At 38.8% G+C, this 25,818-nt stretch overlaps 8 protein-coding genes across 11 annotated transcripts; 4 read left to right on the top strand and 4 right to left on the bottom strand.

The window, feature by feature from the left end:
- Positions 1-1,161: 1,161 nt before the first annotated feature.
- Positions 1,162-2,507, bottom strand: LOC18008488 (uncharacterized protein At2g39795, mitochondrial). Its single transcript, XM_006389766.2, has 3 exons — positions 2,227-2,507; positions 1,613-1,935; positions 1,162-1,513 (listed from the first exon to the last, which is right to left on the bottom strand). Exons 1-3 carry the CDS (start codon positions 2,458-2,460, stop codon positions 1,351-1,353), a joined length of 720 nt encoding a protein of 239 aa, XP_006389828.1. The 5' UTR covers positions 2,461-2,507; the 3' UTR covers positions 1,162-1,350.
- A 309-nt stretch (positions 2,508-2,816) lies between these two features.
- Positions 2,817-5,345, top strand: LOC18009065 (DNA damage-binding protein CMR1). Of its 2 annotated transcripts, none has more exons than XM_024157017.1 (4): positions 2,817-3,820; positions 4,044-4,345; positions 4,766-4,864; positions 5,056-5,345. In XM_024157017.1, exons 1-4 carry the CDS (start codon positions 2,837-2,839, stop codon positions 5,267-5,269), a joined length of 1,599 nt encoding a protein of 532 aa, XP_024012785.1. In that variant the 5' UTR covers positions 2,817-2,836; the 3' UTR covers positions 5,270-5,345. The 2 variants fall into 2 exon arrangements, with proteins under 2 accessions (XP_024012785.1, XP_024012782.1); XM_024157014.1 differs by having other exon boundaries at positions 3,939-4,345.
- A 37-nt stretch (positions 5,346-5,382) lies between these two features.
- Positions 5,383-6,992, bottom strand: LOC18008497 (protein MNN4). Its single transcript, XM_006389764.2, has 4 exons — positions 6,672-6,992; positions 6,141-6,190; positions 5,981-6,033; positions 5,383-5,853 (listed from the first exon to the last, which is right to left on the bottom strand). The coding sequence occupies exons 1-4, from the start codon at positions 6,920-6,922 to the stop codon at positions 5,533-5,535; spliced, it is 675 nt and encodes a 224-aa protein (XP_006389826.1). The 5' UTR covers positions 6,923-6,992; the 3' UTR covers positions 5,383-5,532.
- A 1,040-nt stretch (positions 6,993-8,032) lies between these two features.
- LOC18008544 (deSI-like protein At4g17486) lies at positions 8,033-10,120 on the top strand. 2 transcript variants are annotated; one of them, XM_006389762.2, is made up of 3 exons: positions 8,033-8,468; positions 8,802-9,089; positions 9,645-10,120. In XM_006389762.2, the coding sequence occupies exons 1-3, from the start codon at positions 8,336-8,338 to the stop codon at positions 9,905-9,907; spliced, it is 684 nt and encodes a 227-aa protein (XP_006389824.1). In that variant the 5' UTR covers positions 8,033-8,335; the 3' UTR covers positions 9,908-10,120. The 2 variants fall into 2 exon arrangements, with proteins under 2 accessions (XP_006389824.1, XP_006389825.1); XM_006389763.2 differs by having other exon boundaries at positions 8,802-9,101.
- A 186-nt stretch (positions 10,121-10,306) lies between these two features.
- Positions 10,307-12,380, bottom strand: LOC18008455 (DCN1-like protein 4). Of its 2 annotated transcripts, XM_006389761.2 has the most exons (10): positions 12,252-12,380; positions 12,079-12,154; positions 11,839-11,923; positions 11,635-11,709; positions 11,512-11,548; positions 11,296-11,379; positions 11,121-11,181; positions 10,919-11,025; positions 10,769-10,834; positions 10,309-10,668 (listed from the first exon to the last, which is right to left on the bottom strand). In XM_006389761.2, the coding sequence occupies exons 2-10, from the start codon at positions 12,152-12,154 to the stop codon at positions 10,573-10,575; spliced, it is 687 nt and encodes a 228-aa protein (XP_006389823.1). In that variant the 5' UTR covers positions 12,252-12,380; the 3' UTR covers positions 10,309-10,572. The 2 variants fall into 2 exon arrangements, with proteins under 2 accessions (XP_024008159.1, XP_006389823.1); XM_024152391.1 differs by having other exon boundaries at positions 10,307-10,668; positions 10,769-11,025.
- A 428-nt stretch (positions 12,381-12,808) lies between these two features.
- LOC18008435 (nuclear pore complex protein NUP96) lies at positions 12,809-17,338 on the bottom strand. Its single transcript, XM_006389760.2, has 6 exons — positions 17,067-17,338; positions 14,273-16,794; positions 14,026-14,149; positions 13,792-13,940; positions 13,470-13,567; positions 12,809-13,092 (listed from the first exon to the last, which is right to left on the bottom strand). The coding sequence occupies exons 1-6, from the start codon at positions 17,095-17,097 to the stop codon at positions 12,888-12,890; spliced, it is 3,129 nt and encodes a 1,042-aa protein (XP_006389822.1). The 5' UTR covers positions 17,098-17,338; the 3' UTR covers positions 12,809-12,887.
- Positions 17,339-17,486: 148 nt separating this feature from the next.
- LOC18007887 (protein RAE1) lies at positions 17,487-20,885 on the top strand. Its single transcript, XM_006389759.2, has 12 exons — positions 17,487-17,614; positions 17,712-17,791; positions 18,291-18,377; positions 18,519-18,596; positions 18,708-18,901; positions 19,024-19,165; positions 19,391-19,471; positions 19,720-19,848; positions 19,933-20,010; positions 20,128-20,199; positions 20,366-20,446; positions 20,575-20,885. Exons 2-12 carry the CDS (start codon positions 17,735-17,737, stop codon positions 20,620-20,622), a joined length of 1,047 nt encoding a protein of 348 aa, XP_006389821.1. The 5' UTR covers positions 17,487-17,614; positions 17,712-17,734; the 3' UTR covers positions 20,623-20,885.
- Positions 20,886-21,598: 713 nt separating this feature from the next.
- On the top strand, positions 21,599-25,481 carry LOC18008649 (ATPase 9, plasma membrane-type). The gene is made up of 12 exons (XM_006389758.2): positions 21,599-21,652; positions 21,740-21,859; positions 21,951-22,049; positions 22,180-22,317; positions 22,405-23,289; positions 23,384-23,488; positions 23,587-23,896; positions 23,984-24,498; positions 24,584-24,757; positions 24,851-25,033; positions 25,118-25,299; positions 25,385-25,481. The coding sequence occupies exons 1-12, from the start codon at positions 21,599-21,601 to the stop codon at positions 25,479-25,481; spliced, it is 2,862 nt and encodes a 953-aa protein (XP_006389820.1).
- Positions 25,482-25,818: the final 337 nt, after the last annotated feature.

Raw genomic sequence — 25,818 nt, 5'->3', positions numbered from 1 at the left:
ATCGATTAGTACTAAAAAATAACCCTGCATTATTGCCTATATTTATAACAAATTACATTTGTTACTTCACATTTCACGATTCCTCTAGTTTTTGTAATGATATGTGACCATGTGGGTGACACTGAAAGGATCTATTAGTGAAAATTACTCATTATCTTTGGATTTAGTGAATTATAACCCAAAGATTCTGTGAAGTTTGCTTTGAGTGGGTCCGTATCAAGTTGATGTTTACATTAAAGTTATAATTAACATAATTCAAAATTGCTAATCATTGCAATTAACAATCAATATTTCCACAAACCAAGATGTTAACGATGCGGAAATCATGTTGTTATGCACCATAATTACTTTACTAATCCCCACATTATTCTAATACAACGTCACATCGATTAAGACTTTTGTGTACCAAAATCATATTTCACAACGGTAAAAGATCCAAAATACCCAAACTATATTTCACAATGGAAAAAAGATCTAAAATCTTTAGACAATGACGTTTTCATTCTCGCTACACGGAAACTTATTAGAAGCTAAAATCCCTTTTTTACATATGATTAATTTTCATCAAACTATAATCTCAGTGATTATCCTATTCACGAGAGAGAGAGAGAGTCGACCAAAACACAAAAAAATGAATTAAAAAAGGAAGAATATGTCCAAACTCAAAAAGAATCTATGCATCTGAGATAAATAATACATAGAGTAACAAACCGATCCAAATTAAAAATTTAAAATCAAACATTACATATTTCCCAAATATACATGTTTAAAGTCAAAACCGAATCAAACACAACTAATCATAGTAGTCCACATTCGGAAGCTAATCCACAGAACTGAGAGTTACGGAATGTCTTTCCTAATTAGATGGATTCAGCTCGCTAGTCCCTTTAACATCTGGTGTTTCACAGTAAACTCACACTAGGGGAAGTAAGAACTAAAAAGTAAAAATATTACTAAGACACAACAAATCTATGAAATTGCTCCTCCGTTAAGAAACACTAGAATTGATTTGGAAGTCACCAGTTTAGACAAAAGTCAATGTTAGATAGCAGATTCCTTAGGGGAAGTTTTTTTTTACCCAACACAAACTTCACTTTCTAAAGCACTTTCAGTCTCCATTGCTGGTAAGAAACAGAGCAAACAAGAAACACCAAAAAATTGTGACATGTAAAGCTGATATTATTTGAACACGTGACCGTATGCATCGACGAGTAGGTTTTACACAATATTGCAACAAAAATTTTGCAATTGAATTTATTTCAGCGTATCCAAATCAATGAGAGTCATACTCACATGCACACTACTGCATTCGGAGAAAACAAACAGCGACAAGCAGAAGAGTTTTGATGTCTATTTCTGCTCGACGTAAGATTTAACGCTCTCCATCCATCTAACGTACTCGTATTTATTTTTGTTCTTCATAAAACGATGCAAGAAAACACCAAGCTCGTCGCTTATACCTCTTTCCTCTAAAAACTGATAAAGAGCGTCTTGAAGCTCATCATCCAATTCCCTGTAATCACAAAACGCAAACACAATAACGTCACCGTTATTCATAGTGATCCTATATCTCAATATTTTGGTATTCAAGAAAAGAATCAAGCCATCGTACTCAAACTCTGGTCCACCGTAGGAAGACGGTGAACTTTGGGTGCCTTTACGAATGCAGAGCTTCGATATCTCTATGGTATCTGGCCAAGCAGAGCACATGATCTCTAAGGTTTCACCAGCACCGCCCTTAGAGATATTGACGACGAAAGTGATGTGAAGAACACACTCAGGTTCAGTGCTGGTGGATTTTGACGTCGGAACTGATTTATCAAACATGGTTGCTTCGATTTTGATGTCGTCTTTGTCCCCAAATTTCCTTTTCAAGCTAATCCACTGCTCTCCAGGCCGTTCATCGACAGTGAATGGTCCAAAACTGCTAGGGGCCTGCGAATATGCATAACCAAAGAGCTCAAAACTATCGAATGATTCTAATTTCAGGTAAAGGTATAGAAGTTCAATAAGAAGAACCAGAAAGAGTACACTTTCTTCATTACTAATCCAATATTTAACAAGTTGTATCAACCTAAGTTTCGCAGAGCAAATCTGAAAAATTCCTATGCCAAAACTAATAATCAAATGATTCATAAGAGTATTGCTGAATTTAGATTCAAGGAAGGCTTAGCTTTTTGCCATTGACAAATAACCATAAATCGGGAAAATGATTCATAGAAAAACCTGGAGAGGAGGCGAGCGATCGAGCTCGTACTCAATCTCATTACGGATTAGTCGGCAAATGTTTCCTTGGAAAGCTGATTTCTGCATTTCTGACACGTAACTCCCCGAGCTTAGACATCTGCGTCTGATTATAAAGTTAGGGTTTTGATTCGAGGGGAAAGCGATTTTAGGCGCAATCGAAGGGGGCGAATTAGAGAAAACTGTTCTTCTCAGACATCTGACGAATCGAGCCATTGACACAGAAGTTGTGGCGACGATTGGGTTTTCCCCTAATGCCCCTAGGGTTTAACTGTGTGAGAGCATCGTACGGCTTATAGTGCATTTCTGGTTTGGATTTAAGCTAATCTACACCGTCAATTCAGAAACCATTAAAAGTTATTTATCTCATTTGCAAATGGTTCAAAATTGTATTGGCTAACCAAAAAAAAGAAAAAGGATTAATTTTTTTTTTGGCGGCAAATGTGATTCTCCCCGCCCATCACTACCAATGAGATTAGAAGTTGCTAGGTCTTCTTTACAGTTTTAGTGTCAGGACTCAGGAGAGAAACCATTTTAATTGATCATCTCTCTCTCTCTTTCTCTCTCGTTTCTCTAATTCTTTCACGCTACAATGGCGACGGAGTACGAGCGAAAAAGACTGGAGAACATTAGACGGAACGATGAGATGATGGTGGCTCTCAATGTCCGCGCCAAAGCCTCTCTTCTCTCCGCCGCAACCAAACGCCCTCGAGACGAATCTAAATCATTTCAGAAGAAGAAGAAGAAGCCGACCAAATCCGAAACGCCCATTGTTATTCGGAAGTCTCTGCGCACCAGAGGCTTGAATCCTGATTCCGGTGGCTTACCCGATGGGTTTTCAGATTATCCCAATCGTATGGCTCCTCCTCCTCCTCCTGACAAGTCATCGTCTCGTCTATTGGCTCCTCTGCCCTTCGATGCGGCTTATGGTGGAGACGATTCTCATAAGAATTTCGTTGAGACTATTTTGGGTATTGCGAGAAAGTCGATGGTTAATGGAGAGATTGGAACGGTTAAGGTCTCTAAGGATGATCCTCCTTTGGTTCCTAGACATTGTGGCACTAGGAGTTCTTCTCGCCTCTCTAATGCCTCTGTCAAAAAGGAAGAGCCAGTTTTTGCGATTAAGTCTTGTGGAGGAAAATTGGTTAAAGGAGAAACTGGATCGGTTAAGGATGAGAATGAGTCTCCTATGGTGAACACTAGGAGTTCTGCTCGCTTATCTAATGTTGTTGCCAAAAAGGAAGAGCCAGATTCATCTATCGACTATGTGAAGAAGGAAGTTTTTGAAGTTGGTTTTCCAGTGAAGCCCGAGGAAATTGAGTTTGGGGGTGGTTTTGATACGGGATCGCTTAGTTTAGAACCGCATAACGTAGCACGTGTTGTGCCTGGGAGGATTTTGGTTGTAAAGTTCTTACCTTGCGAGAATGTGAAGCTGATTGCTGCAGGGGACAAACTTGGGCATGTTGGGTTTTGGAATTTGGATTGCCAGGATGAGGAAGATGATGGGATTTATCTTTTCCATCCTCATAGCGCCCCAGTTTCATCTCTTGTCTTTCAACAAAACTCTTTCTCAAAGGTAAGTTATTTAATTATAGGAGTTTTCTTGAAACTTTGGTAGGGGAAGAAAAAGTTCTCTTTATAGTTTCGTTATGCTCTTTTTTGTTGTTGTTGGTTTTGGTGCATCTTATTGGCAGGTTATTAGCAGCAGCTATGATGGTCTTATCCGGTTGATGGATGTTGAAAAGTTGGTTTTTGATCTGGTTCATACGAGCGATGATGCTATATTTTCCCTCTCGCAGAGACCAAATGATGAGCAAAGCTTATACTTTTGTGAGGGATATGGAATGTTGAATATATGGGACCTCCGAGCAGGAAAGTCATTGTTCCAGTGGGATTTGCATGACCACAGGATCAATTCTATAGACTTCAACCCGCAGAATCCCCATGTCATGGCTACAAGTTCCACAGATGGGACTGCTTGCCTTTGGGACCTGAGAAGCATGGGAGCCAAAAAACCAAAAACATTGACGACTGTGAATCATGCTAGGGCTGTTCACTCTGCTTATTTTTCACCTTCTGGCCTTTCACTTGCAACGACGAGGTAACTTTTCATTTTAATTAATGAACTACGGATACCGGTTTCACTAATCTCCTTGGTTTAAGAACTCACATCAGATGCTGTTTGTTTTGTTTGAAACACTGATATATGCTCCACATTTGCTGACGTTTATTGACTCTCTGCGTTTTGGTATAAAAGTTGCACATACTTCCAAAAAAAACATTGCCTATGTGACTCATCAAGAAAATGGTTTCGAGCTGCATATGTTACTACTTTAATCTCTGAAAAGTTTACTATTGTGAATGACTATGTAGGGAAAGCATGTGTAGAGTGGAACTGATTTACTATGTAGCTCTCTCAAATACTTATTTTCTCTGCATCGGTAAATTGTGGAATATTAGTGACTCTAAGCATGTTCCACTTCTTAGGTTTGTTAAACTCTCGCTTTATTTTCTTTTGCAGCGTTGACAACCATCTTGGTATTCTAAGCGGCGCCAATTTTGAGGATACTTCCATGATATATCACGATAATATTACCAATAGGTGGATCTCCACTTTCAGGTAATTTCCAACACTTTATACCATAATAAGCTCAGTTCCAATACACATTTTTCCTTGTGTTCTGAGTATGACGAAAAAAATCATTGCACAAGTAATTGTTATTATTCATATAAACAATCGATACACTTTGTTTTCCATATTTTACGAGAAATGAAAAATAGACAATTGTTTTCTTCTGTTTGTGATTGCAGGGGAGTATGGGGGTGGGATGATTCATATGTCTTTGTTGCCAATCGGTCAAAAGGAATTGATGTAATATCTCCAAAACTAAAGCGTACGGTGAAGGAATTGCAAAACCCTCTTATGAGAGCTATTCCATGCAGAATCCATTGTCATCCTCTGAATGTTGGGATGCTTGCAGGAGCCACCGCTGGAGGGCAAGTGTATGTTTGGACAACAAAGTAGAGGATTTATGTTTTTTTTTTTGTTGTTTTTTTGGCTTAGAGAAATGTATTTGTTTGGAAATGATTTTTTTTTTTATTTAAAAAAACTGTAGATCTAATAGCATGAAGTTAAAGTTAAACCCCCTGTGATCTGTATTTAATTGTAAAGGAGTCCGACAAATGAATGCAAAATGAGAGAATTGCATCAACTATTGGCTACTGCATTAGTTCAAAGCAATGCATCAGATTCTTAAATCTACCACCTAGGTTTCCTTTCTAATCATCTCAATGAGGTCTAGGCGAATCCTCATTAGCTTGTCTCTCGCCTGGTTTCTCTACATCGCCCTTCTGTTCTTTACTCGCTTTCATTTCTTCTTTTGGTGGGAGTTTAGTAGATTGATCTTGGGTTTTGGTTTGAGTATTCCCTGAAGATTTCTTTGTTTCCAAAACAATCTCTTTTATTGTCTCTTCGATTTTTCCCAGTCTCTTTTTCATCTCCATCAGCTCTTCCTGAGACTTGGTCGCTGCTTCTTCTTCTAACGCCTGCTTTTCAGCTTCTTCTTTCTCTTTCTTTTCGTCTTCTTCCCTTTTCTTCTCCCCAAGTTCCTGAGAATAATCCAAATATCATGAGGCATGTGCTCAGAACGAACATGGAGGACAGACATTTAAGTCCTGACTCAAATCTCTTCAGAAACTCATATCATTTTGATAATGAACAAGAACAGTAACTCACTGCATCCATGATCTTCATTTTATGGCGAGCATACTGAGCAACCAGATACACAGCTGTTACAAGTAACAATAACCACATAAACAAGGAACACTGAGATCTTTGGCAGAAACATTGAACAGAACACTAAGGAGAGAACTTTGAAAGGGGTGAACGGAAATACCTACAGACGGCAAGCAGACGATAATGAATTGCACCACATGCCAGTCAAGCCTAACACAAAGTAAAACCCATAAGAGGGCATACTACAAAAGAGAACAAGCTCAAGAACTCAAACTTACTCTCAGAGACAGTTTCAGAACATCAACTAGATAACAGCGGCAACAATCGAAAACAATGTTCAGTGATCTTTCCACTTTTTCACCTAATAAGTTAACATTCCACACTTTTGAGCTAATGCACATTACTATTGCCAACATTTCAACCTCAAAATGTCCTTACTTTTCCAAATTTTAATGGAGTCTTTCCATGATTTAGGGTTTACAGAAGCCTTCATTTCCGAATTGCAGAATTTGGTTCATAGTTGAGGCTGATATTTGCAGAGAAGAAAAAGAGAAACAGTAACAACATCTGATGTTGCAGAAACTAAAGCAAAGACATGATGGACGAAAAAAATCCATCAAAAGAAACCGCCACTAATTCAAGAGCAAAAACCCTATACAAAAAAAAACCAAAATCTCCAGGAAGAAATTACCCAAATTTATTCTTCTTCGGTGGTTCAGTGAACAAGATCTTCGCAGCAGTCACGAAATCGAGGTTATCGAGTTTCTTGTAAGTCTCATCGTAGCGAGAAACAGTTGATTCAGTCTCGCTGTACTGAGCAACACTAGATTCCGTCTTCTCGATTTTGTTCCCACCATTCTCTCCTTTAGTGCAGAGACGTCTGATCCTGTAGTGTCTCAATCGGGCTGAGAATCCGACCCACGAGCCTCTGCCGCGAAACATCCCGGTTTCTCCCGGCGACAGCTCCACTCCGCATTTCCCACAACAAATTAGCGTTTTTCAAAACGCAGCTTTGAGGCTTGTGGGTTTTCGGGTTACCCGGATCGGACCGGTCTTATTAAAATAAGTTAAAAACTCTAAACCGGGTTTCCTTTTTAGACCCTTCGATCATAAATTCATAATGGAGTTGTAATCTGAGTTGTAATCAAAATAACAATTGCCATCAAATTGGTAGCTTTGTCAACAACATTTGGTTTCCTTTTATTTTTCAATTGTCTCTTTCACTATGCCTTTTTCCAGACTATTTCTGAGCTACGATATAGTTTGGACCTCTTTCAGTTTGGACTTCTTTTTCCGTTTTTTTTTTTTTTTAATTAAGCTTACTGAAACGTATTATTTCGAATTTATCCCAGCAAAATTAGTGGCCGGCCATATTTTCAAGATCGAAAGTTGAACTTGTCATACCAATCGTAGCTCTAAAGTTTATAGTTTTTTTTATTGCCTAATTTAAGCCAAATTATTAACTAGAATACTTTTGTGGGCACTACATTAAAAACACACATAGATTCATGATTCGTAATGTATTATGTTCCCAAAAATTTATTTTCCGCAAACAATAATCGTTTATTGTACTATCACACTTTGCACCATAATTAGCCGCACCACTTCCGCAGACTAATTTAGTTTATATTTAAGTCAAATTAAAAGAAAAAGGGTGGTCTCGAGACAAAAGTTGAGCCAAAGATAAGGAATATTAAGCTTTATATTGGACCCCATAATAAACTGTAAATTATTAAAGCATACCGCCAATATTAATTTAAGTTTCAAGGTTTTATAAACCACTGATATTTTTTTTTGTTTGTTAAAGATAAACCACTGAATTGTACAACGATTCTTGTATAGGTATTTAATTCGTTCGTGAATCTTCATGTTCGTTTATGGAAAAAAATCAGAAATATGTCAAGTGAAAATAATACTATAATTTTCATAAAAAAAAAACAAAATTGATTTATTTATGGAAGTAGATGATTAGGCATTATTAATTCAAGATTCAAAACTAGTAGCTAAACAAAGTCTCTTCTTCTCCTTCAACATTTTAATCGAAAAGGGAAAACATAATTGACATCGGAAATCTCAAAAGACAAATCCTTGGCATTTTGCGTAATTATGTTAAGCTTGAAAAGGGTAAATTGTCATCAACTCGGACAGTTTATATAGAACGAGTCGTCTTCCATCGCAAGAACTTCCGACGGCCGCTCTCTGCCGCCGGCGATACTCTCTCTCTCTCTTTCTCCTCTGTCTTTCTCTCTCTCTATTTGAGGAATGGCGGAGTCATCCGACTGATAAGTCTTTACTTGTAAGCATTAAACCTTGAAAAGAAAGAGAGGAGGAAGGAAGAATTTGAAAGGAAGGAAAATGCTTTGCCGGAAAAGCTCAAGCTTCGTGGATAGAGGAAATGTTCCTGTTTATCTCAATGTTTACGATCTAACTCCCATTAATGGCTACGCTTACTGGTTTGGTCTTGGCGTTTACCATTCTGGTGTTGAAGGTTAGTCTTTTGAGATTCTTTGGTTCAGATTTTCTTGAATATTTTTTTTTAATGGGTGTAAAGGTTTTAGATCTATCTAAATAGTGAATTCAATTTACAGATTATGTCATTTTAGATCGGATTTTGTTTGGATTTAAAGTTGTTTAATCCAAAGTGTTGGATTTCAGTTTTCATAGAGACTCATATGCATAAGGGTTTGAGAAAGGCAACAACAACAAAAAAAGTCATAGAACGAGATATTATTTATCGAATCATATTTATTATTTCTTTCTTGAAGAATTTAGCTTCAAAATCCCATTTTTTTTAAAAAAATTGGTATGTGTATATACATAGTTCATGGGATAGAGTACGCATTTGGAGCTCATGAATACCCAAGTACGGGAATTTTCGAAGGGGAACCGAAGCAATGCGAAGGATTTACGTTTAGGAAGTCGATTTTGATTGGTAAAACGGATCTTGGGCCTTTGGAAGTGAGAGCTACAATGGAGCAACTTGCAGACAACTACAAAGGGAGTTCTTACAATCTCATCACCAAGAACTGCAACCATTTCTGCGATGAAACTTGTATCAAGTTAACTGGGAATCCAATTCCTAGTTGGGTTAACCGTCTTGCAAGAATCGGTAAAATCTCTGGTAACTCCCCTCTTTCATCTTTACAATTTTTCAACAAGTTGAGACTGAGATCTGCATCTAGTAGTTCTGTTTGCAAGTGAGCACAGTGAATGCTAATACACAATTGCTTGAAAGTCTCAGCTTTTTTTTTTTTTGAAATGAAAAGTCTCAGCTTTTTGATTAAATGTAGACTAAACATGCTTCAAGACTAAAATTTACTTCAGATTTGGCTTGAAATTTCTATCTTTACCCATGAGTAAACCGAGTTTAGCTTCAAGGATTATCGATAGAAAAGCTTCGAGACTAGATTGTGAACTAAGTTGTGCTTGAAATTTTTTTCTTTTATTTGTTTCCTTGGGGTTGGCTTGAAAGATTCACCATCTTTATGCTTGAGTACCAAGTTCAGCTCTTGGGTTTATTGACATGCACGTTTTTTCTAATCTATAAGAACAGAAAACTTAGCGTTGGGTTTGGCTTAAAGTTCCCATCTTTAGGCATTCTGAACATTTTCGGGAAGGACTCTGTTTCTGTGCTCTGAAGTTAGAATTGCTCTGTGTTAATTAGGGTTCATGTGCAACTGCGTGCTTCCTGCGACAATAAACGCGACAAAGCTTGGAAACAACCGAATCAATCAAGACAAATCATGTGAAGCAGAAACTGAGAAGAAGAAACTGACGAGTGCATCGAGCAGAGAGAGATCTACGATTGCTACTCCGTCGTCGGCATCCTCGTCTCCTTCAGTTCAAGTTCGTGGTCGAAGCAGGAAAAGGCGTCCTCGTTCTCTGCAACCATCATCGCCACTCATTATCGGATCTTCTTCCGTTTGACTATAAATAAAATCTGGGATAACTAAGTTTGGCTTTCTTGTTAAAAAAAAAAATCCATTTTTTGATCTCTCAATTAGAGAGAGCACTCTTTTCTTTCTGTTTTTTTTTTTCTTTGTTTACTCAATTGCGATTGTGCTTTTGTAATCTTGTTAATATGCAAACCTTTTTCTTTCTTTTTCCCTTGTAATAATCTTAATTACCATTTTCGTTTAAGTTCGCGGATATTTTTTTAACACAACTATACTGTATATCAAATCAACTCTCAGTAAAATATTTAGTCAATCATCAGAAACATGAAAAAGAAAAAGAAGAAAAAAAGAAGACTATGAAATTGCTCTTTCTGAAACTAAAGGAGAATATATTCCAAAAACTTTTTAGATTGTTATCTCACTTTCGGCAGTATCTAATCAAGATATTTAAATATCATTGGCAAACAAAACTTTTATGATGAAAAGCAGAGGCCTGTCATTAGAACTTGAGCCAACACCACAGCTTAAGCTAAGAGCAGAATATTAGAATATAGAACTCATATATATCTATCGCAAGCATTATCTGTTCATGGAGGAAGGGTAACAATAATCAAATTTGAAGTTTGTTTGACTGTGATTGTGAAAAATGGAGGCTTTAGAGCTGAGACTTGAACAGTTTGAAAAATATGAAAGCTTTCAGGCTTGTTTTTCGCGCATCCACTCAAAAAAGTTGTCGAGAATCAATGGCCATGCAAGTTCTGGATTGTAGTTGGTCATGTCCGGGAAACTAATCTGTAATGGAAAAAAAATTTCACATGCAGTATAGAAGCAAATAACGATTTGGTTGAAAATGGCCATCGAGGAGGAACGACACTAATATGGAAGGGATTACCTCATTGCAGAATCGATAAAATCCCATCCATTGGTCCATGTTGATGACTTTGTAATCATTTTGGATCTGTTCATAATGAGATGATATGATTACAAACTGATAAAAACTTTGAAAGATAAGATCTTCGGAGATAAAAAGGTGGATCCAAACCTTCAGATAGTCGACAAAGTAGTCAACCTGGGCACGGAATGTTGATCCTAAGACGATATCTAGGAGTTGACAAATAGTCTCAACGTCGATGCTCTTTTGTTTTTCCTCTGGATGGATGGATAATAGTAATTATAACCAAGGTCAGACAAGCACACGAGGCGAAAACACAAAACATATATCATTTCATGTTCATGATGATTACCTGTCAAACAATACCGGAATGCATAAGCATAGAAATCTGCAAAATTCGATGGCACTCTGACCTAAAGATGTAAAATAACAAAGAAAGATTAACACGATTCAACCTTTAAGATATCCAAAAGATGCCAACCAATGTGAAAGAAAAGAAAAGAAAGACGAAGCTTAAAAGTATGAACCTCTTTCTCGAGCTCTGGAAGGGCTTTCCTCAATTTTCTCATCGTGTCAGCCCTTAACGACTTCAATGCTCTTCTCCATTCATCCTATAGATGTTGCAAAGTGAGTTAAGGTCATACAAAAAGCAAAAAGCGAGAACCTAATTTCAATTATCAAAGTAATAAGTTTTCTATCTCATTCGTTTGATGGGATAATACAGGGAAGAACAAGTTTATTACCAGTGTGAAGTAACCCTGTTTTTCAGCCTTCATTTTCCTGTAACGATGAAATTAAAAAGGGTATGAAGGATATTCAGATGTGCGTGGAACCAAGACAGTAATAAATTTGGGTGGATTAGTTACCAAGCGAGCATCAAGATCCTAATATCGGTATGAGAAACTTCCAAATTGGAGCAAAGCTTTTCAATTCCTTCTGGACTGTTGATGTGATGAGAAAGAGTGTGAGAACTTGGTCGTAAACGAGTTGCATTCTTCAAAACCATACACAAATTTGTTCCAGGTAGGAGTAGAAAGGAACAAAGAAGAGGAAAGTGATGGTATACTTACTCAATCACACGGGAAGATGTATTTGCATACTGATTAAACAATTGATCTATTCGATCCATCTCTTTGGTCGAACCCTTACTCGAAGCTGTACCAACACAATTTCTCTTTGTCAAATTTGATGTTGCCAAAGTCGTTTCGTTTGCAGAATTTCGAATTTTATAAAAGATGAAAAGCACAGAACAGCGAAAACCGAATTCCAAATAAAACCCTAGGAGGCGATTTATCGGTGGCATGGTGTACCTGATCGAGAGAGATCCGTGGCTGAAGAGGTAACTGAATTAGGTTGATTCGGTTTCTTCGACGCAGAACGACGCATCTAAATCGCAACCAAAGTGCACAGAACTTGAGACTTGAATTTTCCAGAAAATAATATACTATAATATTCAAATATCCGAGGAAAAGGAGACAAGTACCACGAAAGACCGAGGCGGAAGCTTCTTGCTGAAGAAAATTTGGAGGCGAAGCAAAGGAGGGAGACGACGACGATGACTGTTAAATAATAAAGAAAGAAGCTCAAGCTTACGCCGATTTCTCTCGTTAGCTTTTTATACCCACGGTTTTACCGATAAACTAACAAATTCTCCTCCTTTTAATTAAACTAGATATTTTCCCTTTTCTCTCTCTCTCTTTTTCTTTTCTTTGACTCCCACCAACTTTACCATTTTTTAAATATTATGTATATTTTTAATCATAGATATTTTACAAACGAAATGTATTTTAATTGCATAATGTTGCTTTTGAAATTTTAATTATGAAGACAGTAATATTCAAACAATTAGGAAAGAAAAATCAGAAATTTTAAGATAATTTAGAAAAAAAATCCCTCTTAAATCTTTTGTTTTTGATTTTTGTTTTGATTTTTGATCTGATTGTTTAACAAAACAATATGTAGTATTAGATTTGGGAAGTTTCTAAACCAATTAACCAAACAAGACCAATCAATCAATCAATCATTCCCGCTTTCTTCTAATAACATACAGACGAAAAAGCCAACTGAATCTGTTTCACTGACCAGGAAAAGACCACCTCAACGAGTAAAGTGTTTACTACTAAGCCGAGGTTTGGCCTGTCTCCGAGAGATATAGAGAGAAGAGAGACACTGCATCTTGCAGATGTGATGATCTGACATCTCCTGGTAAAGGAGCTTCGAAGGCCGTCACAAAACAGCTTAGCTGAGACTCTCGACCACCATACACACTCAGATCTGACAGAAGCAACTCGCAGATTTCCTCTCCCATCTTTGAGTATGCCACTCTGCAACATACACACAGATTAATAAAATAAAATAGAATAGCTTCTGCGATGAACACAGAAGTTGTGAGAATCATGTTTGACCCGTATCTGTCCACACAGCAAACTTGGGCTGTGTAGTCATCAGAAGCCAACTGCCTTAGTTTAGGAGCAATTACTATGGATGCCACCAGATTCAGAAGGACCCATCCAAAATTGCTCCATTTATGTATTATTTCCTAGGTTATTATGGTAATATATGTACGAGGTTGTGTCCTAAGAATGATTCATAACGCACGACATGAACAACGACGACGGATCAAACAAGTGCATCCAATTAATGAGTAGTTCTTAACGATTCAATGCTATTGGCAAGTGTGAGACATATGGAAATTACTTACCTAGCTTCAACTGGTAATCTATCGCCCCAAACAGCCAATGACTCGTTTAAACGACCGACAAAACTTCTGCATGACTCGTTTCTGCTCTCAAGGGAATCCTGTGGAAGCAAAGTTTGTGTTGTTTGTATCTTACATGTATTTTGCACATCGATAATAAGAACATTATGACTACGATCATAGGGAGTTGTTAAGACTATCAGTACGAGAAACTATATATTTTACAGCCAACTTGGCAACCGTAGCTAGCCTAATTATTGTTTAAGCAATTTGAGAGCTAGAGGAGTTAAATTTCAAATTTAAGATTATAATAACGTAGGCGTACCAGTTCTGCCATCGTATCAGCATCTTCTTCCAGTGAACTCTTTAGCAAATAGAAAGATATGTAAATCCCAGCGCCCAAGTCCCAGTTTTCAATTTCAGACTTGCGATCATCCATTGAAGTAGCGATTCTCCATATTTCTGAATGGTTAGCTGCATTTATTTAAGATAAAACATATCACTCCAAACAGATCCTTCCTCAGTTGGGTCTGCACATAAGAAAATGCAGGAGCTTTACCTGACAAAAACATTGAATGAGCAACTGACGTCATAAATATGGAATGAGCTCTTTGCCAGTTTGCGCATTCAATAAAGTGGTCAAGAGCCTTTACGAAATCTCCATGGTAATTGTAATATACTGCCTGCAATGGAAAACAAAAAATCAGCAATCAACATATATTAGTATAAGATGGAAAAGGTTTCATTTATAACCAGAGTAACTTTAGCATTAGTAGAAAAGAAGGAAATTTCTATAGTGTCCTTACCAGAGCTTCGTGCATCCATTCAGAAGGGACACCAAGATCCTTAATAAATTGCCTCTGTGATTCCATAGAACTCCAAGTTTCACAGAATTGAAACAGGATTTCCCGAATGACAATGACGTGTAGATATGGATGATCTTCGCGGTAGGGTATGTGAAGAACAACGTAGATAGCCCAATGACAAAGGCCCTGAGAGAGAAGCTGCGCAACAAATGCCATATCGATAGCGTGAAGGTCATCTGAAGTGAAAGCTCCAACTGCTTCTAGGATTCCTCGGTGGTGCCAGATCATATGATAGTCAAGTGGATCGTCAGTTGAAGAGAAGGCACTGAACATAGTCTTCAGGAAACCAATTTCTTCCTCTTCTCTGCTGTGCAGAAGCATAAGATAATACAAGAGATCAGAATGCTTGGTGTTGCTTAGAAAGCCATCTGCAGGTCCTTCGTCAATATATATTGGGACGGGCCATGGAGCTTTTTCCTGATCTAGTAGGAGTTGATAACTTCTGAAGATGGCAGGTAATGAACTGTCGGGAGGCAGATGATGCCACATTAACAACCCTAGGAATCTCTTCCAGTCAATTGTCAAATCGTGTAACGCATCGTGGATATTACCAGCAAGCAATTCGTAAAGCTTAATTCTCTCCTTCTCAATGAAATTAAAATCCAGCCCACTCCTTCCCCAAAGGTGAAGCTGCTGCATGATATCATTGCGGTTTACAGTTGATCCACCAGCCTGGCTCAACAAACAAGCAAGTCTAACATCTCCCTTAGATATGGCAAGTTCCACAGCTGAATCAAGCTCTCGTCCAGTTAGAAGAAAGAATAAGTGCTCAAGGTAGCAAGAACCATTTAGATCACTCACATCTTCTTGTACACGGTGACTGACACTTTCTTGAAGCCAACAACTGAATTCTGCTCTTCGGATAAGTGGAAGAGCTTCTGTATCAACTTCTGCAGACTCTTCTTTCACATCCTGCATCATGTCTTCCTCATTATCAGAAGCTGCATTATTCGAGCGTTTAGTACTCTGTCTCTCAGAAAAGAGCACTTTTATAAGTTCCCAAACCATGACTTGGTGCATCGAAAACAGCTTGGCGGAGGTGGACAACCCAGCAACCTCCAACTGTTTCTCGAGTATATCGATATAGCTTCGGCAGATATCTGGAAGAACCACACGATCAGTGACAACTTTCTTAAGTTTAAGACTGAAAGAGCCAAACCTAACTTCTTCTTCTTCATGATCCAATTTCTTGTGGAGACTTAAGGGAGCCTCAAATGTAGAGTCAATAAGCTCTTTCTTAACTGTATCCTTTTTGTCCCGAACCACCTTGTCCATTGCTATCTTTTCTACATTGATCACAGAAGACAATACCCTCTGGGAACTAGAACTGCCTATTGGCTTACCAGTGTGAAGAAGAACGCCATTTGGACCCCAGCCTGCTCGGAATGACCTTCCCATGAACAATGCTGCATCAACAACATTCCGGGAATAGTTATCCGTTAATGGCGTGACATTGCTGATGTCCAGCTCGAAACCTCCCATTTTCGACTTTCTCACTGCCAGATTCTTATTTTGTTGGACCATCAGGATACTGCTTGGGGAGCTTTTATCATTACCAGGGTTATACTCCAGCAAAGCAAGCGGAGTTTTCCGCATGACCGGTGGAGTATCTTGATGAATATTTCTTTGAGAATTTTTCTGTGAAGGTCTTAGATTTCGTTTAGTCAAGGATGTCATTTGAAGAGAAGTTTGATCTCTAAAGCCCTCCCTTTCGTCTAGATCTTCACTAGGAAACATCAGCATTCTCATTTCTTTCATCTTTTCAGGATCAAGTCCTAGATGAGCTGGAAGAGAATGAGAAAGCTCTGGCTCGGAAGTTTCCATTTGATGTTCATTATCAATGTCAGCAACCATGTCACCATTCTGTCCTACATGATTCTCCAAACCCGGGGCATCATCCATAGCAATATCTTCTGCTTCATCATCACACAACCCAAATCTGCTGAAATGAGGAACCAAAAACTTCCATAAACCTCTATCAGGATCAAAGGAGATGAAAGTTGCCCCTTGTCTTTCAGCACTCTGTTTTAATTTATAAGAAATTTGGTCGACTCGCACTTTCCCCAAAGTTGGATTTGGTATGTTTACGATCAGAGTCACCTCAGCAGCCTTGTTAAGCCCCTCTCCAACAACTGGCTTGGAGCTCTCATCATCATAAACAATGACCTCGTGCCTTTGAAACTTAACTATCTGATCCAGGTCTAACTTTCTAACATCTGTACATCCGAGAAACTTGATATAACCGTAACCAATACGCCCAACTGTGAAATCAGGAACCCGGCTGCAATAATCAGGGTTTTCAAGTTCTCGCTGAACCAGCTCGTTCATGCTTGGCTTCAAGAAGTAGTCAGGTGAATTCAACGTAGGCAATGAATCCCTGATATCTTTGTAATGTTCACATACGACAGGATTTGCATCTAGAGAGATCCTTCTTTTCTTTCGCGAGTCCAAATTTGAAATATCTGTCAACAAAGAATTTTGGGAAATTAGGATACAAGAATTTAGGAGAATGAAGGAAAAATTTCAACATCAGAGAATAAAAGTGGATGCACACTGCACACGACAATGCCTAAACTTAAGTTGATAACTTGAGATAAAAACCTAGCTGAGAAATTCTCAACTCCTAGCAAACTAAGCAAGGCTAACGAATCATCTGTAGAGCAGAAGAATTGAGAACGGAGTGATTCTGACGAAGTCCATTGAAAAAAAAAAAAAAGAACCGCAAAATACTAACCTGGAGCTGGAAGAATAGAAAGAGACGCCATGACTGACGAAATGTCGAAAACACCTAGGCAAAGCGACAGTCTAGGGTTTTCCTTGTTTACAGTCTGTGACCGTACTGATGTTTTTTTGTTCTCTGCTGATTCCTAGAACAAATCCATTGCTGACGGACGGACGGCGGCGACAAATGATCAGAGAAAATCTGAAACCTTATTGAAGTCCTTCTTCTCTTCTACACTCTCTCTACGCCGCGGCAGGAAAGGGAGGGAGGCAAAGCTCTCAAATTTTGTCAGATCTGCCAGGTTTCCCGACCCGACCCGAAACCCACTCCAGCATATATAAATCTGTCGGGCCTAATATAAGCCCAACAATCAAGCCCATTTCTTCGAGTTTTTATTTTTTTAAGTACAGCGTCCGATCAACGCTTCGCCGGACTTCAAACTGACGCAGGAGACCTTTATAAATTTGTGTCGCTCTCCGCTCCTCTGTCTGACTTCGTTTTCCCTCTTCTTCTGTGCTGCTCACCGGAAAAGACTGTCTCCGACGAAGCTTCTTTTCTAGGTTTCTCTCATTTCTTCTCATTCAATTTCTCTTCTGATTAAAGTCGTAGAAGAGCATTACTTATGTGATTTTGTCTCCTGGATTGAACTCTTTACAGATATCCGACCTCGGCTCGTGCTCATGGCTACCTTTGGTGCGGCGGCTACCACGAACACTAACCCTAATAAATCCTATGAGGTATTCCTTCTATGTCTCTGGGTTTCTTCTGTGACCGTTGATTATTCCGTTTATCTGTTTGCAGTTGGTTTTTGTATATTAGGTGTTGTTCTAATCCCTGAGATCACTATTATCCTTTTCTGTCTTCTTTCGTTGGGATGTTAACTTCGGACTTGTAAGATTCGTCGATTTAATCTTGCTGTTAGTGTACTAGGGTCTTACGGCTGAGATCGAACGGTGGGATTTATGATTTAACCGTTTGTTTCATGCTTACTTCACATTTTTATGAGATTCGTCTTTAGTGTATCTCATTGACGTTTCTAGAAAGCCAAATTGATTTCTCAGAAAGTCTAACCTTGGCGTATTGCTGACAAATTCCATGCTAGTGTCTTGTTTTGTAGCTCAAATCGTTTAGCTTTTGACTGAATACTAATGGTTTTGTATCCTACTGAATGAAATCTTTTTGAGACGGGTTTAATTCCTTTGTATACTTCTCATTAAGGTTTGCATTTTCCTGCAGGTTACCCCATCACCCGCAGATTCTGTTTCGAGCTTAAGTTTTAGTCCAAGAGCCGATATACTTGTGGCCACTTCATGGGACAATCAGGTTTTCTGTTAATTCTTTGGCTCCTTCGTTTTTTCATGGCTTAAAATGTAACTTGTTAGTCCTTATACAATGGAGTCACCCTCTGAAATATGGACGTATTTATATTGTAAATTATATTGAGTTTGCTTCTTCTATTAACAGGTGAGGTGTTGGGAAATATCTCGTAGTGGAACTTCTCTAGCCAGTGCTCCAAAAGCATCAATATCGCATGATCAGCCGGTAATATGCTGTTACCTTCTATCGTTTTTTTTATATGTATAATCTTGCTTTCGTTTCTGCTTAGATTCTGATGACTATATCTTTTCTTTTCTTCTTTTTGTTGTGATGAAGGTCTTATGTTCTGCTTGGAAAGATGATGGAACCACAGTCTTTACTGGAGGATGTGATAAGCAAGCAAAAATGTGGCCCTTGTTGTCAGGTGGTCAACCTATAACTGTAGCCATGCACGATGGTCCTATTTCAGACATGGCCTGGATCCCGGGAATGAATCTCCTCGTAACTGGAAGCTGGGATAAAACTTTGAAGTATGAATGATTTTTCATCATATTATACGACGATATCAAGCTAATGATAGAATTTCCTGACTGATAAAACTATTTAGCCCGTAAGGTTTATTTAACAATGTATATATCGGTTTTCCTTTCAGATATTGGGACACAAGACAGCAAACTCCTGTGCATACCCAACAGCTTCCAGATAAATGCTATGCATTGTCTGTGAAACATCCTCTGATGGTTGTCGGAACTGCAGATAGAAATTTGATAGTCTTCAACTTGCAAAATCCTCAGGTAAGATTTTGTCCTTTTTTTCCATTTTATAACTTGTGCATGAGTTCTGAGGGCTAAGAATGTTGAGCATCACATGGTTTCGGGAATTCATGATCAATTTAGGACCATTCTGTCTCACAAATAACAAGTCTCCTCGTCTTTCTGACACATGAAAGGCTTTCGACCATCAGATAACTGTTTCTCTTGTGTATTAAATAAACTTTTTATTGATTTGGTGAACTGTAGACGGAGTTCAAGAGAATTTCTTCCCCACTCAAGTACCAGACGAGGTGTGTTACTGCCTTTCCTGATCAGCAAGGATTTTTGGTATGTCTTATTACATATATAATTTCTGAAGTGTTTGGGTTAATTTGGTAGTATAGGTAATTAGCTTGTTTTCTGATGCCAACGTTTAGGTTAAACGTATACCAATGTTTTCCTTTTCATTCTGGAGAAGTTTCTATAGGTTATTCTAATGACGCATGAAGTGTTTTAATGTTGGAAGTTTTTTTTATTAGTCAGATTCAGATCACACAAAATGTTCAATATATAACCAGATCCAATGCTCTCTGTAGGTTGGTTCAATTGAGGGGCGGGTCGGTGTCCATCATCTGGATGATTCTCAACAGAGCAAAAACTTCACATTCAAATGCCACAGAGATGGCAATGAGATATATTCTGTGAACTCTCTGAATTTCCACCCGGTAAGGCTCTGTAGCCTTAAGCTTCAACACCATGGAAACTAGTAGAATTGTACAAATGTTGATTGTCTGAGTTGTGTTATTAAGGTACATGGCACTTTTGCCACTGCTGGCTCCGATGGTGCTTTCAATTTCTGGGACAAGGATAGTAAACAAAGACTCAAGGTAATTATCATGTTGCATATGTGGGCTTTTCATTCCACTCTTTTTCTTCTTCTTCTTCTGAAATTTATAACATGGTCTAACATATTTTGTGCACATTGTTCCCCACGAATGTCTCAGGCCATGTCAAGGTGCAATCAGCCGATTCCTTGCAGTTCGTTTAATCATGATGGGTCGATATATGCGTATGCGGTATGCTACATCTTCTCTGGTTTCACTTTATTATATGGTCAACTTGGCACCATAGAAGCACTGATGTTATATGTGCAAAATCGAAAGAGTATTTTTGTTCTAATCATAATTCAAAAACCTTTCGAGTAGATAGAGTAAAAGGATGGTTTTAAACGTTTTATTGTAGTCGTGCTATGACTGGAGCAAAGGTGCAGAGAATCACAACCCGGCAACTGCGAAAAGCAGCATTTTCTTGCATCTCCCACAGGTGTGTGTGCGCGCCTCGCTCATAAATAATAATTATTATACATATAACCCAATCATGTTGACAAGCATTAGTAGTATGTAGTAGTAGTGTGTATAATATTGATGGCATTTGTTTTGAATGAATTGCAGGAAAGTGAGGTTAAGGCGAAGCCAAGAGTAGCAACCGGCAGAAAATGAGATATTGCTATAATGAGTCGGCTGATTTTTTCCTAGTGATCTGTCGTGTTTTTTTTTTTAGGTTCTTGATATCGTTGGACGTTTGAATATCCCATATATAATAGATCTGAGTCTTGTTTCGTCATGTAAAAGTAAATCCTCCCGTCTTTCTCAGATGTTTCTCTCGTTTGGCTCAATATCGAGTTGTTTCTCCTTTTAGGCTCACTTAGGGAATTATTTTGTCAAGACTTCTCTAAAACATAATGAGTTTTTTTTCCCTACAACATCTAATCATCTAATATTATCCTTAGTCTACATTAGTATATAACTAATATAAGAAAAATCAATTAGACAATATATTACAAAGATTTTGCATAAAACATACAAAACATTTTCTTTGTGAAAGAAAACAAACATGCATCTTAAACCGGAGAAAGAGTATCATCAAATCAATCATGCAAGTATCATCAAAATGAAAACAAGGGAAAATGTGGAGTATATATCTTTTCTTTAATTTGTGCACTCTACTATATGAGCAAATTCTCCTAATTATGGTTAGTGAAGAGAGAGGTGGCAGTTGATGAGTGGAAGGGGGAGATGAAAGCGGGTGAGAGCGAAGGACCTGGACTCGGAGAAAGCACAAAACTCCCGCTCCTTCACTACAAGTGCCCTTAATTATCTTCACTCTCTCTTTCTCTCTCTTCCCCCTATATAACCCCCTTCAACTTCAACCTTCATTCTTACATAAAAATAATTTCTTTTTTTCTATAAAAATATATATATATATATCTATCTATTTTTCTCCCTTTTTGTTTCTTCTGTTTCGTTAAATAACAACAGAAAAGAAAAGAAAAAGATTGAGAAAATTTTCAGTTTGAAAACACACAAAAAGCTGCAGAGAAACTTGGAAAAAAAAAACTAATTTTGTCAAGCAAGAAAGAGTGAAAAAGAAAAGTTAAGTCGACAGGCAGAAACCCCTGTTTCTGAAAATATTAAGATGGCAGGGAAAGATTCTAGCTGGGACGATATCAAGAACGAAGGCGTCGACCTCGTAAGCATTCTCTTTCTAATTAAGTATCTTGTGTTGCTCTTTATAGATTCCAGTCTTTACGTTGAAACGCTAACTCTTTTGGAACAGGAGAAGATACCGATCGAGGAGGTGCTTACGCAGCTTAGATGTACAAGGGAAGGACTCACCAGCGACGAAGGCCATACTCGGCTCGAGATCTTTGGTCCTAACAAGCTCGAGGAGAAAAAGGCAAGCAATGACCTTGAAATGAAAACCTTACTCTTTCGATTTCTCTGTTTCGAAACTAATACTTTCCCATAATTATTATTATATGACACAGGAAAGCAAGGTTTTGAAGTTCTTAGGATTTATGTGGAACCCTCTCTCATGGGTCATGGAGTTGGCTGCTATAATGGCCATCGTCTTGGCCAACGGAGGAGTATATCACCCTTTACTAATCTCCACTCTTTTCTTTGCACAAACCCGGATCCATATCTTTCTGAATTACTATATATATATATATATATATATATATATATATATAATAACACATTTGTGAAAATCTGCAGGGTAGGCCACCAGATTGGCAAGATTTCGTGGGTATCACGGTTCTTCTAATCATAAACTCTACCATAAGCTTCATTGAAGAAAACAACGCCGGAAACGCAGCAGCCGCTTTGATGGCCGGTCTAGCTCCCAAAACCAAAGTAAGCTATTCACAAACTTTTATTAATGTATACAAGCAACTAAGTAAATTGGATGATGACTAATAACGTGCTCCTCACTACTTGAAGCTTCTGAGAGATGGGAAGTGGAGCGAGCAAGAGGCAGCTATATTGGTTCCCGGAGACATTATCAGCATCAAACTTGGTGACATTATTCCAGCAGATGGTCGTCTCTTGGACGGTGATCCTCTCAAGGTTGACCAATCTGCTCTCACTGGTGAGTCTTTACCAGTAACTAAGAACCCTGGCCAAGAGGTTTACTCTGGTTCCACCTGCAAACAAGGAGAGATAGAAGCTGTTGTGATCGCCACTGGTGTTCATACTTTCTTCGGCAAAGCCGCTCATCTTGTTGACAGCACAAACCAAGAAGGCCATTTCCAGAAAGTGTTGACTGCTATTGGAAACTTCTGCATCTGCTCCATCGGAATTGGTATGATCATTGAGATCGTTGTGATGTATCCTATTCAGCACCGTGCCTATAGAGATGGAATCGACAACCTTCTGGTGCTTCTCATTGGAGGAATCCCGATCGCTATGCCAACTGTTTTGTCTGTCACCATGGCCATTGGATCTCACCGTCTCTCCCAACAAGGAGCTATCACAAAGAGAATGACAGCGATTGAAGAAATGGCTGGCATGGATGTTTTATGCAGTGACAAGACTGGAACTCTTACACTCAACAAGCTTACTGTCGACAAGAGCATGGTTGAGGTTTTTGTCAAAGACTTGGACAAGGACCAGCTTCTTGTGAATGCAGCAAGAGCCTCCAGAGTTGAAAACCAAGATGCTATCGATGCCTGCATCGTAGGAATGCTTGGAGATCCTAGAGAAGCAAGAGAGGGCATCACTGAAGTCCATTTCTTTCCTTTTAACCCCGTCGACAAGCGTACTGCTATCACTTACATTGACTCTAATGGAAACTGGCACCGTGTCAGCAAAGGAGCCCCAGAGCAAGTAAGACAACAAAAAAAAGATTTGCATATATGTTCTTCTTCTCTCAAGAGTGTTTTTAGTTCTTTCCCACTGATTGGTCTCTGTAACTTTTCAGATCATTGAGCTCTGTAACCTTCGCGAGGATACAAAGAAGAGAGCTCATGACATCATTGACAAGTTTGCCGACAGAGGACTTCGTTCTCTTGCTGTTGGCAGACAGGTAAAAGCTTTAATTAGTGTAAATCCCAAAACTTTGGAGACAGTTTGTGTTTTTCTCTCTTAAATAAATGCTCTTTTCTTCTTTTGACTATTAAATAGACTGTCTCTGCGAAAGACAAGAATAGCCCCGGAGAGCCATGGGAGTTTCTTGGTCTTTTACCTCTCTTTGACCCTCCAAGACATGACAGTGCAGAGACAATCAGGCGTGCCCTTGACCTCGGTGTCAATGTCAAGATGATCACTGGTGACCAGCTCGCCATCGGTAAGGAAACTGGTCGTAGACTCGGTATGGGAACCAACATGTATCCTTCTTCTGCTCTACTTGGACAGGAGAAGGATGAATCTATATCTAGCCTTCCTGTTGATGAACTCATCGAGATGGCTGATGGATTCGCCGGTGTCTTCCCTGGTAAAACATCCAAACCTAATGAAACATTCTCTCTTAATTAGTAGATTCATGTATTCACAACTGAATATCTTTCATCTCTTTGATTAGAACACAAGTACGAGATTGTGAAGAGGCTCCAGGAGATGAAGCACATTTGCGGCATGACTGGAGATGGAGTGAACGATGCCCCGGCTCTCAAGAGAGCTGACATTGGAATAGCTGTTGCTGATGCGACTGATGCAGCGAGAAGTGCATCTGACATTGTATTAACAGAGCCAGGGCTCAGTGTTATAGTTAGTGCTGTCCTAACGAGCAGAGCCATCTTCCAGAGAATGAAGAACTACACAATCTATGCAGTTTCCATCACTATCCGTGTAGTCATGGGATTTTTGCTTCTTGCGCTCATATGGAAGTTCGACTTCTCACCATTCATGGTCTTGGTAATCGCGATCCTGAATGATGGTACCATCATGACGATATCAAAGGACAGAGTAAAGCCGTCTCCACTTCCTGATTCATGGAAACTCAAAGAGATATTTGCCACAGGCGTTGTTCTTGGCACTTACCTAGCAGTCATGACTGTAGTTTTCTTCTGGGCTGCAGAGAGCACTGACTTCTTCTCGGTAAGAGAACTCTTACCTTACTATGAGTACTCAGATCACCACATCAAGTAAGTGTCTTTGACCCTCATTTTTGTCCTTGGTGCAGGCAGAGTTTGGGGTGAGACCTATCAGTGGCAATCCGCACGAGCTTACAGCAGCTATTTACCTCCAAGTTAGTATCGTTAGCCAGGCGCTTATCTTTGTCACAAGGTCACGTAGCTGGTCATATGTCGAACGTCCTGGCTTCTGGTTGGTCTCTGCTTTCTTCATAGCTCAGCTGGTGAGTTAAAGCCTCATGTCTTATGAAATACTAATATTGTGGAAGAAGAAGAGGCCACACTATACTGACACTGTTCTTTTTTCTTAATACAAGATTGCTACTCTCATTGCCGTGTACGCAAACTGGAATTTCGCAAGAATCAGAGGTATTGGGTGGGGATGGGCTGGAGTTATCTGGCTCTATAGTATAGTTACTTATATCCCATTGGACATCCTCAAGTTCATCATCCGGTATTCACTAAGTGGTAGAGCCTGGGATAATGTCATTGAGAACAAGGTGCTTTTTTAATAAGAACAAGAACACTTTGTCTTTTTTTTTTTTTGGGCAGTACAGTTTCTAAGTTTGTTCCTTTTTGTTCAGACCGCTTTCACGTCAAAGAAAGACTATGGAAAAGGAGAGAGGGAAGCACAATGGGCACAAGCTCAACGTACCCTTCACGGATTGCAGTCTCCACAAACCTCAGACATGTTTAACGACAAGAGCACTTACAGAGAACTTTCAGAGATAGCAGATCAGGCCAAGAGACGGGCTGAAGTCGCAAGGCAACGCTCAAGTAACTGATTGATCCATAAAAAATCTGTTCCTCAGAATATGGCCTAACAATATCCTCTTCTCTTGTAATTTCAGGTTAAGAGAGCGTCATACCTTGAAAGGTCACGTGGAATCAGTAGTGAAGCAGAAGGGACTTGACATCGAGGCTATCCAGCAACACTACACCCTGTGATTTCAGAAACAAGTGTTTCTCAGTTTAGTTTAGAACCAACTACAAGAGTATTGAGTAGTAATAATAAACCACCTTCATTATTAGAAAATACTGCAAAAGAAAAAGAGAAAAAGAAATGTTTCTTTTATTAGCAGTGGCTGTTGGCTGCTTTATCTGTTTTGAGATATTCTTGTTTTTTGCCTTTACAAAAGTAATAAGATTTTACAGTTACTTAGAAGAATTCTTATTCCACCATTGAGTTTTCTTCGAGTCTTTTGCCTAAGAAAGAGAAAATGCATCACAGCTGAAAGTAAGAATGCTCAAATCTTCATTGCCAATGTGAACAATACCAAACGAT

This window comes from Eutrema salsugineum, unplaced genomic scaffold (genome assembly GCF_000478725.1).
Source record: "Eutrema salsugineum unplaced genomic scaffold, Eutsalg1_0 scaffold_9, whole genome shotgun sequence".
Taxonomy (NCBI): Eukaryota; Viridiplantae; Streptophyta; class Magnoliopsida; order Brassicales; family Brassicaceae; genus Eutrema; species Eutrema salsugineum.
The sequence above is the reverse complement of the archived record's forward strand: the minus strand, read 5'-3'. Positions and strand labels throughout refer to the sequence as shown.